The sequence below is a fragment of the Mesoplodon bidens genome (assembly GCF_964165515.1).
Source record: "Mesoplodon bidens genome assembly, chromosome: 4".
Lineage (NCBI taxonomy): Eukaryota > Metazoa > Chordata > Mammalia > Artiodactyla > Ziphiidae > Mesoplodon > Mesoplodon bidens.
In genome coordinates, this window is record NC_138160.1 from 73,961,155 (window position 1) to 73,974,866 (window position 13,712).

The 13,712-nt window shown below is 36.1% G+C and overlaps 1 protein-coding gene across 1 annotated transcript in view; it reads left to right on the plus strand.

The window, feature by feature from the left end:
* Window positions 1-13,712, plus strand: part of ADGRV1 (adhesion G protein-coupled receptor V1) — a gene marked incomplete at its 5' end in the record, with an annotated part of 521,373 nt that overhangs the window by 92,959 nt on the left and 414,702 nt on the right. Inside the window, 5 exons of the mRNA XM_081231559.1 lie at window positions 2,110-2,319; window positions 10,443-10,573; window positions 11,648-11,747; window positions 12,393-12,572; window positions 13,217-13,380. Of these exons, the coding sequence (XP_081087685.1) occupies window positions 2,110-2,319; window positions 10,443-10,573; window positions 11,648-11,747; window positions 12,393-12,572; window positions 13,217-13,380 (785 nt within the window). The remainder of the gene's footprint in view (window positions 1-2,109; window positions 2,320-10,442; window positions 10,574-11,647; window positions 11,748-12,392; window positions 12,573-13,216; window positions 13,381-13,712) is intronic.

A 13,712-nucleotide genomic window follows, 5' to 3' on the forward strand; every position in this document is an offset into this window, starting at 1 on the left:
CCAAAGAAAATAATTTGTAAGTATAAATAGCATAAACTTTGGTGAGTTGATTCATATTAAATTAAGACTAGTGGTAGATCAACTTATAATACTGTTCTTAGACTTGGATGGGACCACTATTTTAAATTTTCATGAACAATGAAATTACAGAGAACTTGGACAATAATTAGAATTAGGGTCAGATTCACTGATTCTTTTCCAGGGTTGGTTGAATCATTTATATTTGAAAATTTCAAAAGTTCATATATTTAAAATAGTTTTCTTTGGGTAGAAAAACGATATCTTTTTTTTTTTTTTTTTTTTTTTAAAGTTTATTTATTTATTTTGAAAAACGATATCTTTACTGAGATCATTATTTAAATCCTGATTTAGCCAATTATAAATTCCATATAGTTTTTTTTTTTTTTTTTTTTCTTTTTGCGGTATGCGGGCCTCTCACTGTTGTGGCCTCTCCCGTTGCGGAGCACAGGCTCCGGATGCGCAGGCCCAGCGGCCATGGCTCACGGGCCCAGCCGCTCCGCGGCATATGGGATCCTCCCAGACCGGGGCACGAACCCGTATCCCCTGCATCGGCAGGCGGACTCTCAACCACTGCGCCACCAGGGAGGCCCTATATAGTTTTTTAACATAGTGTTTTTCTGATTGAAAAGTAATATTTATTCATGAAAACTTCAGGTTATACAACAAAATGAAGGAAGTAAATGTTATTCACAATTCCATATCTTAGAGCAATTCATTGCATCTTTTATCATTTAATTTTAATGCATATACTTTTTTGGAAACAGTAGTCCGGGGTCATGATACATATAGATTATATACTTTTTGAAACATCTAATAAGCATTATATTTTAGAGTAAATTTTTAAAATAGTATAAAACTTCTCAAAAATGATTGTTTCCTAGTAAATGGTTTTGGGAACAATGGAATAATGATATGCTTGATGCATGGGTTTGTGTGTGTGCACAGGTTAGTAACTGGTAACATTTCTCCCTATTTCAAAGGAAATAATGAAATTTGAGGAGGGAATGGAGATGAAAATTTTAAAGTTAGATTTTTTTAATGGCTTTGGTAACAATAAAGAAGCTATCATATTAAAGTAGTGGCATTATACAAATTAGTATTACCTTGAATTGTAACTTTAGAATCACACAAAATGGACTATATTTTATAGTTAACCTAGATTCTCAGATAATATATACTCTCTTGAGGCAACCTTGACACTGAATTGATAAAATATACCAGGGTCGTGTGTGAGAGAGAACATGCATTCACATCCACTTTCTCCTTTCTCCTGCCTTTTCTCACCCTTACAACCTCTTTCCAGAAAGTGGCAAAGAATTAGATGGGGAACACTGTAGGTGAACAGCAGAAGCAGTGTTGGGTTTGGGGGTTTTCAGTGATGCCCTATCTACTAGTGGGGTCCTAGGCCAAATTGCAAAGTAGATTGCTTGGCCCTTGTTGCTGTTATGTGTCCCTTTGAATTCCTTTTCTGTCTCCTTCCCTTATTGCCCAAATCCTGGAGACTAGTATTTGATGTTGTCATCTCATCTGGCTCCCCGAAGACTTATCCCATTTATGTGGGTTCTCTTGCTCAGAATTTACCATCCTTTTCTGTTTCCCATTTTGACCACTATTCCCTAAGGGTTCCTGGTCTTTCAGAGAAGTTTTGGCTTGATTACATGAAAATCATTCATGGTAATGCCAAAATGAGAATGAGACCCCACTTTCTAGAGGGATCTGTTTCTAAACAGTAGATGCTTCAGAACCTCTTCCCCTAGCTAGGTCATGGTTCTAGGCTAAAGACCAGGAAGTAAAACCATGATTCCTTGAAATAATTCTACCCTTTAACTTCCATAATTCAAAATATCCTTTTCCACAATCTGCCCATATTAATGAAATTTTTACAGTCTTTTATAGGTGAAAGGGTATACAGGCTTACATACAACATTTGCTTATAGTGGCACTAATATTACTCATGGTATTGAACTGTTATAATTCACTCATGTATTTTTACTTAACTTTTGTCTTTGAAAGAAGTTATCTTGGACCTTTGTGAATTCTCTATTGAGGATTTTCTTACTTAGGTTTTATTCCATTAATTCTTTATAGGTGAAACCAAAAAGATAGCCATTTTAACCATTTTGGATGATTCTGAGCCAGAGGATGATGAAAGCATCATAGTTAGCTTGGTGTACACCGAAGGCGGAAGTAGAATTTTGCCCAGTTCCGACACCGTCAGAGTGAACATTTTGGCCAATGACAATGTGGCAGGAGTTGTTGGCTTTCAGACCGCTTCCAGATCTGTCATAGGTCATGAAGGTGGGTTCCTTTTTTTGTTGAGCACATTCATTCTCTTTTCCATGGATGTCATTTTTTGTCTAGTTTTTTAAAGTTTCCCGTTTTAAAAATTCTTTCATTATTTTGTACAGCTGGGTTTGTTAATGTACATGGAGCTTATTTGGGAGAGGGCTGTATAGTGAACTGTTTAACCAGATTTAGGAGCCTCGCAGATTGGTATTGTGTTCTAGCTTGCCACTCCCCACTAGTGTGGTTTTAATGAAATTGGTCAAACCTAGGATGCTCAGCTTTCTCATCTGTTAAATGAAGGGAAATACTACTTCCTTCATAGGTTTCTGTGTGAGGATCAAGTGGATAAATGTAAAGTGCTTAGGATAGTTCTGGGCACATAGTGTTTATGTGCTCAGTGGTAGCTGTTGATGTTAAATGGTGAAATATTGGCTCTCTGTTCAAAAGAAAATAGCAGTTTCTGATCAGTGAATATTTTAGCCTGGATTTTATATATTTGTATATTTTATGAACAAAGTGCCAAATCAGAAAAAAGTTCTACAATGTCCTCTTTTCCCATAAAAAAACAGTAATTTCCTCGAATCTTAATATTTTACATCATTTATAGGGTTTACATTTATAGGCTACTTTTTGTTTAAACCATTATAGCAGTGTTTTTGTCTTTGAATAAGTCTGTTTGAGATAAAACTGGTATTTATAGTCTGTTTCACTATAATTTGTGTTTAAAATTAAAAAATAATTGTACCTAAAAGAGTTAAGAAATGAAAAGGATATAAATCATGCATTTGGACTTCGACTTTATGGATGAGAAAACTGAGACAGAGAGATTAAGTGACTGGACAGAATCATATAGCTAGTTAGTGGCTGTGCTGGAAACTGAATGCATTTTAGTGTGCATCACCTTTTACCTTACTGTACTCCCAAGTGCAAGTTTATTTAACTTAATGCAAATATCTGAGCCATTTCCCAATACTCTTTCCTTTTATTAACGGTTTAGAATCTCATGTTGTCATAGCAATAGTGAGTAAAAGTGACTAACAAATTGCTATAAGTCAATCTAAAGACAGATCATCAACTCTCGAAAAATTATTTGTAGTATAATACAGTAAAAAGTCACTGGAAGAGAAGTTAATCTCAATAATAATGACAACAACAATAACACTTATTGAGTGTTTTCTGCATGCCAGACATTTTATATCCATCATTTCACTTAATTTTAACAGGGCTATGAAGTGGGTATGACGATATACACCAGTTTTTCACACAAGGAAACTGAATGTTAGAGGGATTACCCAGCACATAGTTATTCATGGTGGGGCTTAAACCTAGTGTTGTCTGAATCCAGAGCTTATGCTATAGGGCACCTTGTGAGAAGAAACTTGTTTTGCTTGAACTTACATCTACTGCAGAACCCGACAATGCAGGAACGTCGGGTAAATATTTCAAGATTTGAGTTGGAAGGATAATGAATTTGAGTAACAGTGTCTATGTGAGAGGAGGAAATTTGGTGAGAGAATCTGACTCTATCTTAAGCTAGGGGTGGAAATTGGATTTTTAGAGATAATCATTGAAATCAGGAAAATTAAAGATCTAAAATTAAGATCTTAGTGGATAGAGGGAGAAAAGCAAGTTGTCAAGGATGGAGCTATGTGGGACACCAGGGTAAGGTGCTGGGACAGGCAAAAGGCAAAGGGGAAAGAAGGCTCTGCCAGAGAGGTGGGAAGAGACCAAAATAAGAATGTGTTTTCATTAGTTATCAGAAGAAAGTAACCAGCGTGTCTCGTACTAACATGGGCAACAAGTGAGATTAGATTCCCAAATGGGCTAGAGGGAACAGTAGTAACTGCAGAGGAATTTTAAAGGAAAACCTGGCATGGAAAGCAAATAACTAAGGATAACAAAAGACAGGACTGTAGAAGCCTTGGGGGCAGTGCTCCTCAGAGTATGGTCCTCAAGCTGACGTCTGCACACAAAGTGTTTGCTTTTGGTTTGTGACAAGATAAGTTTGAAAATTGAAAGAATCTTTTCTAGAGACTTTTATAACGATTTCATTTTGCTGTGATATCCAAAAGTGATATCTATGGGCTTACATTTTGTATGTGTGTTCTTTTTGCCATTTAACTTATCTAGTCATTTGTTTTATTGTGTTTTACAAAAATGTCAGTTTATGATAGATCAAGGAAAACAAAACAAAACAAAAAAACAGACAAAAACCCCTTGTCTGGGACTTCCCTGGTGGTCCAGTGGTTAAGAATCCACCTGCCAATGCAGGGGACACAGGTTCGAACCCTGGTCTGGGAAGATCCACATGCTGCGGGGCAGCTAAGCCCATGCGCTCTAGAGCCCGTACACTGCAACTACTGAGCTCACCTGCTACAACTACAGAAGCCCATGTGCCTAGAGCCCGTGCTCCGCAACAAGAGAAGCCACCGCAATGACGCGCACTGCAACAGAGTAGTCCCCGCTCACTGCAACTAGAGAAAGCCCGTGTGCAGCAACAAAGACCCAGCGCAGCCACAAAAAAAAAAAAAAAAGTGCTCAAAGCAGAATAAAGCCAACCCAGAATTCTATACTACTGAAAACATTTGTCAAGAATGAAAGTGAAATAAAGATATTTTCAGATAAAAGAAAACTAAAAAAAAATTATTAAAACAAAACAAAACAAAACCCTGTCCTTCACTGCATTAGGGGTGAGAAGCACTGCCTTAGGGGATATTCTGTTTGTTGGCTCTGTGATCAAGGAAAGGAGAAAAATTGGAGAAACCAGATTAAAGCGTAGAGTATTTTGGACTTGCTTTGTTTTGTTGAAGAAATATAGAGAAGAAGGCAATGTAGAAGAGAATAAAAGTGTTAGTGGCATGGGGGTGGGTATAAATAAGTTCAGGGACCAGAAGGGATTAGATTTAAGGGAGAACACAGAGCTGGACTAGGTATGTGATTTTCAGCAATATGATGGGATTTTTTTTTTTTTAAGAATACAAAAGTATTTGGATGTCCAGGATCACTTGAAGGGCATTTTAACCATAAAGGAGCTAGCGTCATTACACGCATCCTATGGGAGTCTGGGTGGTGACAGTGGTGGTGGGTTGGAGGCTCTGAAGAAACCCAGACTCTTGTGCTGAGCACCAAGTCATCTTGGGGAAACTGCAGGGTCTTGGCACCTGTGTTCTCTTTCACCTGAACGAACTTAACACCTGAAAACCAGATTGTGGTCTCTTTCGTCTCCAACAGCTAAATATCTGCAGAGGATGCAAAGAGAAAAAATGATTAGTCATTAAAACACGTGGTCCAAATGTGTTATTGCTTTATCATATCAAAAGCATATCCTATCTGCTTCATCATATCAATCTATGAGCATGAGTTTGGTACAGGAAATAGAACAATGAATTGCTTTCATTAATCAGTACTCCCTAGAATGTTTACATTTTCTAAATAAAAATTGGTAGGAATTTCTATTTTTTTAAATTTATTTTTCTTTCCCTTTCCTCCTAAATCTTTTCCTATAGTCTAAATTAATTTTCTTTTTTCAAAAACATTATGTCTAACCTCAAGAATTCAGTATTTTGTGCATGTATTCTTTGTATTACTGCAAAATTGCATAGAGAAATGTATATCAAGCAGATGTTTCTAAAAATGAAAACTTCATGGTGATTCTTCAAAGATAACTGCTAAAGAAGTGGGGTAAAAAAATCATGCCATGTAGGCTTTTGACAATGTTAACATTGCTTTTGACTTAGTGTTGGAGTTTCATTTATGTGATTAGGTTTAAAATGTGGACAGTGCTGAATTTCTGGCTCTAGAATACATTTTCATTTCATGGGGAGGAATTGCCTTAGTGTTTAAAAGTGTATTGAATTCTGTAGAATCCTATTTCTGCATTTTTGTCCTAAAGCAATTGGACAGATGCCCAGTGGTAAATATTACTTGCTTTCAAATGTAATGGGCAGACTTTAGAAATATAGGACAATAGATTTTTACTGTGGTTGCAAAGTATGTATAAATGTGCTCTTTATAAATCTGTGTTAAACGTTTCACTTCACACATCTCTGTAGCATCATAATCATTATGTCATGTTCAGTGGATTTAAAATTTCTCCTTTTCTCAGAGACAGCATGTATTTTTTCTAGGTAAAGATTTGAACAAGAGATGTGATTCTTTAAAAATATATATCGAACTGCTATATTAGAAACACTCAACTTTTTTTCTTATTGACAGTTTGTGTTTCATATTATTTCGTATCCCTGTAATTGTTTTAAGTCATTTTCTATTAATTGTAGAGCACAGTTTGGATGGTTCCTGTATACCACGTATACATGAATCTATTAAAATATATTTCCTGTATTTTAGTTTTCCATTATTTTTATACACATTGTAGTTGATGTTTATCTTTGTAAAAACAATCCTGATTTGTTTTAGGAAGAAATACACGAAATACTCTGGGTTATTAAAATGAATTTTATATTCATATTTCTTATTTGTGTTAGGCTAGGTCTAGAACCCATATGATAGATCTTCCTTGTTTTTTGGTCTTTTATGGCCATGCCACGTGGCAGGTAGGATCTTAGTTCTCAGACCATGGATCGAACCCATGCCCCCTGCAGTGGAAGTGTGAAGTCTTAACCACTGGACTGCCAGGGAAATCCTTTTTTTTTTTTTTGGTCTTAGATCTTCTGCTTAGAGTTAAAATGTATCACCGATTTTTGGTGGACTCTAGATTTCATATCAAGATGATCTTCCAGGAATTAGTCAGACTCTTTAGTTGGGGAGGGCCCTCTCTAGATCTTCATTCTGGGCAAAAACTAGAAGGCAGTGTGGTAAAATATTGGCTGTCTGAAAATTTTACCTTCCTTCTTTAGGACCTATCTTCTGTCCTTCCCTTGTATTTAGAAGACTGAGCACTTGTTTCTAATTTTTTCCTTTTCCTATGTTCTTTGACTTCTCCTCTAGGTAGAAGGTAGCTTTCTGGTAATCCTTCCTAGAAGGATTTTTTTTTAAATAAATAAATAAATTTATTTTTTTATTTATCTTTGGCTGTGTTGGGTCTTTGTTGCTGAGCATGGGTTTTCTCTAGTTGTGGTGAGCGGGGGCTACCCTTTGTTATGGTGTGTGGGTTTCTCACTGTGGTGGCTTCTCTTGTTGCAGAGCACGGGCTCTAGGCGCATGGGCTTCAGTAGTTGTGGCACGTGGGCTTCAGTAGTTGTGGCTCGCGGGCTTTAGAGCGCAGGCTCAGTAGTTGTGGCACACAGGCTTAGTTGCTCCGTGGCATGTGGGATCTTCCTGGACTAGGGGTCGAACCCTTGTCCCCTGCATTGGCAGGCAGATTCTTAACCACTGCACCACCAGGGAAGTCCCTCGTAGGCATTTTAAGTGGACCTGATTCTTGGCAGTCTGCCTTAAAGAGGCAGTTAATACCTCTATTTTGATTCTTAGGAAAATCTTCACACTATTTATGCTTTTGATGTGATTTTTAATAGGCTCATGAAATTATGTGTTTAAGGAATACTTGGTTTACCTTTGTGTGTGTGTTGTGCTTCAAATTGTGTTTCTTGTAATATTTTCTTGCAAGTTAAATTCTTGCATGGTAACATTAAATTTTCAAAGGTGATATCAAGTGGTATTAGACTGAGCATTTTTAAATTAATTAATTAATTTATTTATGGCTGTGTTGGGTCTTCGTTTCTGTGCGAGGGCTTTCTCTAGTTGTGGCAAGCGAGGGCCACTCTTTTTTTTTTTTTTTTTTTTTTGCGGTACGTGGGCCTCTCACTGTTGTGGCCTCTCCCGTTGTAGAGAACAGGCTCCGGATGTGCAGGCCCAGCGGCCATGGCTCACGGGCCCAGCTGCTCCGCGGCATGTGGGATCTTCCCGGACCGGGGCACGAACCTGTGTCCCCTGCATCGGCAGGCGGACTCTCAACCACTGTGCTACCAGGGAAGCCCGGGGGGCCACTCTTCATCGCGGTGCGCGAGCCTCTCACTATCACAGCCTCTCTTGTTGCAGAGCACAGGCTCCAGACGCGCAGGCTCAGTAGTTGTGGCTCACGGGCCCAGTTGCTCCGTGGCATGTGGGATCTTCCCAGACCAGGGCTCAAACCCTTGTCCCCTGCATTGGCGGTCAGACTCTCAACCACTGCGCCACTAGGGAAGCCCTAGACTGAGCATTTTTACATGTAATAAGTTTGTAGGAGGATTTTACTTTTTTCTGTCCTTAGCATTTCATTTTTAGTTTTGCCTTAAATGGTGTACTTATTCCTAAATCTCTATGTACCATCTTACAACCATAATTTTTTTTACTATGATATTTACAGGTTCCCCTTCAATATGGATTTTCATTGACCTACATTTTTTTTGCCACTTGTATTTCCACTGCATTTTTAGCACTTGTTCAAACTTCTATAATTTTCATTTTGAAATATTACTAGGTTTTGTGATTAAAAAAAAATTGAAAACCATGACTCTGTATACCTTTTTATTTGGGTCACCAGACAACACTGTAGATGAAAGAGCTTAATAACTCCAAGGTTCTCTCTCTCTGCCATTCAGTAATAAACCCTTGAGAAATTCTGCCTGGTATACAATAGAGAGACTCCAGGGTTTCATTGTATTGCCTGTGTTTTATTCATATGAGTTATATAAGTATAAAAATTTTAAATGGCATGGCAATTATTTGTACCCATTCTTTCAGTTATATCCTAACCTGTGGACACTCTGATTTCTAATAACATTTCCTTTCTGTTTCAATAAAAACATCCAAGTCATAGTCTGCTATTGTGATAACAATTAAAAAAATTTTTTTTGAATTGAAATATTTTAAAGTGTATACATTAAACATTGAACTGTTTTAGGAAATTTTATTTAGAAGTCTTTCTGTTTTGCTTTCTTATATTTTCTGCTGTCCCAAAATAATTTATGTAATAAATGTATTAAAGTTATGTATGCTTAAATTTAGTATGAAAAATTTATTTTGTTTTTTAGTATTGAAATAAGATAATCTCTAAATTAATGAATTTATGATATTTTAAGAAACCTTTCTATTAGAAATAATTATTTAATTTTATTATTTTAAAAATTTAAAAAACTGTGGTAGTTAAAACATATTTGGAAAGGGTGTTTATATTTTACTGTGTTATTGCTACTCCTCATTTAAAAGTGTCAAAAGTGTGTATTTATTTGGATAACTAAGTAAAAGTGATATTTTTAATGAGCATGCATGGATTTCAACTATATGTCTATGCTATAAGGATGTGTTTTTTAAAGCCTTTTAAACATGAATTCATTTATCTTTTAACAATTATTAGTTTTTAGTAATATAGTTCATTAATGTACCTTAACTTCTGTTCATCATCATAAAACTTTTGAATTCAGCATATTTTCAGCAAGACACATGGCCATCACCAGTACTCCCTAGGAGCTTACTTTTCACTTCCAGCAATTTAGAAGAAATGACTTTTATGATTTTCTTCAATTTTACAAAATATTACATGAGGATAAAAGCCAGGAATGGAAAGTATCTAAAATGCCTCATTTATCCAGGAAGAATAGCTGTAACTTTGGTGAAGTTACAGAGGTTGATATACAGATTTGACACCTTTCCTTTGTATTTCTTTCTATAAAACAAAATCATTGATGGTATATGTAAGTTATAATTTCAAGAAATGTGATTTTCAGGTATTTGCAAGCATTTTTATGCATGCATTGTGTAAAATCACATTGCATACCAGTGTAAGGAATTTTTGTCCTTTTGGGAAGTGAAGGAAGAATTTACTTGTGTTATTACTAGTTTTGACCATGAGGACTTAATTATTTTCTTTAATTTACAGAACATTTATGTTCTGGTGCATGTTTTGGAGTGTATAAAAGTTTGTGTTTTCCATTTTAGCATGTGCTTTTGTAACTTTTACATGTTAAACTTCCTGAAGTTCTACTAAATGGAAGTATTTAGAAGTGGGATAAGCAATAATGTGTTAATAAACAATAAGCATGTATAAAGCTTCTAGAAAATTGCAAATAGAACAGCTTTGTAATATTCTTAGAAAAGGTACCGTAGTAGTTGCATGTTTGGGATTTGGGTTTTGTTGACTTCAAATGTTAAGCTCATTTTACATTAAGCATTCATCAATCTGTACATTTCACCTGCAGGAGAAATTTTACAATTCCATGTGATGAGAACACCCCCTGGTCGAGGAAATGTTACTGTTAACTGGAAAATTATTGGGCAAAACCTAGAACTCAATTTTGCTAACTTTACTGGACAGCTCTTCTTTCCTGAGGTAATACCACCAAGAAAAGCTTTACTGCAATATCCAGAGGTAACTGTGTTTTGTGAGGAAAATGGGAAAACTCTGATTACATAATACAAAGGTTAATAGAGATCCATGAGGGAGCTGCTTCCTTAGAAACCTAAAGGAAGAACATTACTCAAAGAATTTCTAAGAATTAAGGAGGGGGTTTGTTTTTCCATATGTACTAGGTAGATCTCCTTTAAGGAAACAGAAAAAGTTGACTTTGTATTTGAGGCAAGCCCTCTTGTTGCTTTCTTGCCCTCCCACTGTTGGTGTCAACTGTGTCATTCTGAAGATGATGAGTACTGCTTGTCCCTCTTCTCTTACCCCTCTTACCTCTTACCGTCTTTCAGTGCACTTGGAACTTAAATGTTTCACTGCTATGAAACAGCAAATATAGCCTGAGAAACAAATGTCTTTTTATCTTCTGTTCACAAGGTATTTTTGAGGTTACATTTAAAAGCTCTTGCTGACAGTTTGAAAGAAGATGATTGGTGGAAAATAACTATAAGAAAGCAGTTCTTGGGTAGAAAGTTAGCACTACTTTATTGTTTCTCTTTGTCTTCTCTTCTCCACGCTCACTTGATATGAATTCTTGTTTGGTAAATTGTTTAATTCTTTTTCTCTTCATTTCCACTCCCTCAATATTAAGCCTAATCCCTATAACCTTCTTCCTTGAGGACTACATTTGACTTCTAATAACTGGTTTCCCTACAACACTGGTCTTCTTTTCCATACTCCAGTTTTTCCCATTAACCACTGCCATAGAAATCTCTCCAACTTATTGCTTTGTCTGGAATTTTCAATAGGGCTACATTGCTCACTAGATAAGATCTATATTCATGAGCTCAGCACTCAGAATCTTCCACAGTTGTTCCCTATCTACTTTAAGCCTGTTTTCTTATGAGTCAGTGGTTTTTTATTTAATTTATTTTTTAAGCCACAGAACACTTTGTTTAAGTGAAAATATAGTTGGATGCACAATTTATAAGGCCAGTAAAAGCAGGAGATAGTTTGTGCTCAGTGACAGTAGAGGGATGAATTTCTTTCTGTTTGACATAGGGGTCACTGAATAAAACAATATCTGTGCATCTGTTGGATGACAATATTCCTGAGGAGAAAGAAGTGTACCAGGTCATTCTGTATGATGTCAGGACACAAGGTAATGCAGAATTTAATTAAATTATTTTTCTGGTGTATTATTCTTTTCAGAAAAAAATAATAGTTTCTGTCTCTATATTTAACAGTTAGATGCATAGCAATTTTAAAAATGTTATTTAAATATCATCTGCACCATAACATTTAGATCCAAAAGAATCAGCTCAGAATGAAAATACTTATCTTTATGGATTCAAGTTAAAACCTCTAAAAATTTTGCTAAATATTTCCTATGGAGTAAAATATAGTTCCAAAGGTAGAATTTAATGAAATTAATTTTATACTAAGCTGACCAATTTGGATTCTGGATCAGTTTTATGGATAAATTAGATTTACTAATTTGAGCAAGTTGTCTGGGTATTTTCCTCAGTTTCTAATCAATTTCTGTAATTCATATGACCAGTATAGCACATAATGACAATAATAGGTCGAGCCAAAAAAAAAAAAAAAAATTTGCTCTCTAAGAAGAAAAAAAAAACTAAAAGGTAACTTCTGTTTGTCACCCTGAAGATTTCTGTTAGAGGAGTAACCAACCACTTTCCACTTTCCGGTTACTTTAATATGTTTCAAAAAGTGGGGTTATATTTTAAGTATTTAGAAGTTAAGGTCAAGTCACTGTTAGATTTCTTGTGGTCCCTGACTTTCTTAGGAGTTCCACCAGCAGGAACTGCTCTGCTTGACGCTCAAGGATATGCAGCTGTTCTGACCATAGAAGCCAGTGATGAACCACATGGAGTGTTAAATTTTGCTCTTTCGTCAAGATTTGTTTTGCTACAGGAGGCTAACATGACAATTCAGCTTTTCATCAACAGAGAATTTGGATCTCTAGGTTTGTGTTACTCTAGAATGAATGGAGTTTCCAGGCAGGTGCTTTTTAAATATTCTACTAGGGTGGATGAAAGCCATTGCTAGAATAAATCAGGTACAGGAAAACAATATTTCTTAATTCAGGACAGGACTTTATAACTTCTTTATTTCTGAAAGATTAAAGGAACTTATCTAGCATCACAGAATGCTGTGCAACAAACAATCATAAAGTCTCAGCAGCATATGGTAATGGGCCAGTTGTGGGTCCACTAACTGAGTCTGGGCTTGCCTAGGGTGGCTGTATTCCATGTGTCTCTCATTCTTCTCCTGGAACCAGTAGAGGCATAAGAAGGCAAGGAAAAACACGTCAGACCCCATAAAGTCTAGGCTCAGAACTAGCGCACCATCGCTTTTACCTTGTATTAGTAGCCAAAATAAGTCACACAGTCAAACTCAAAAGTCTAGAGGTAGGCAGGGATGCCTTGACCACAGTGCAACATCACTGAGCCATTTCATGGTAAAGGCCAAGAACAGAGGAAGGCGTGAGGAATTGGGGCCAATAATACAGCTACTGACATGCTTTTAGGAAAGTCAACAAGTTCATAATGAGATACTATTTTTTAATTTTAAATAATTTTAAAATCCCTTCCCATCCAATTCAATTAGGAGCCATTAATGTCACATATACCACAGTTCCTGGAATGTTGAGTCTAAAGAACCAAACAGAAGGAAACCTAGCTGAGCCAAATGTTGACTTTGTCCCAGTAATTGGCTTTCTGATTTTAGAAGAAGGGGCAACAGCAGCAGCCATCAACATTACTATACTTGAGGTAAAACGCTTATTTTGCTATTACTGTATTAAACGTGAATAACTAGATAAAAAGTAGAAGTTGATTAAATGTTCTGGTGTCTTTAAATCAGCTTATTTCTTTTATTGACTTTTTTTTTTTTTTTAAATCACACAGGATTCTGTTCTTGTCTAGATAGGCTGGTCTGTTGTTGTGTATTTTATCACAGAAACAACTTGTGATAAAGAAAATTTCCTTAGGGCAGTCCTGTTTAAGATGTCATTGGCCTAAGAGATTCTAAAGGAGCATTTTGATTACTCCAAAAGATTCATTGAACTAGCAAAGCCATGTAGGTCAGCGACTTAGTTGTTAGG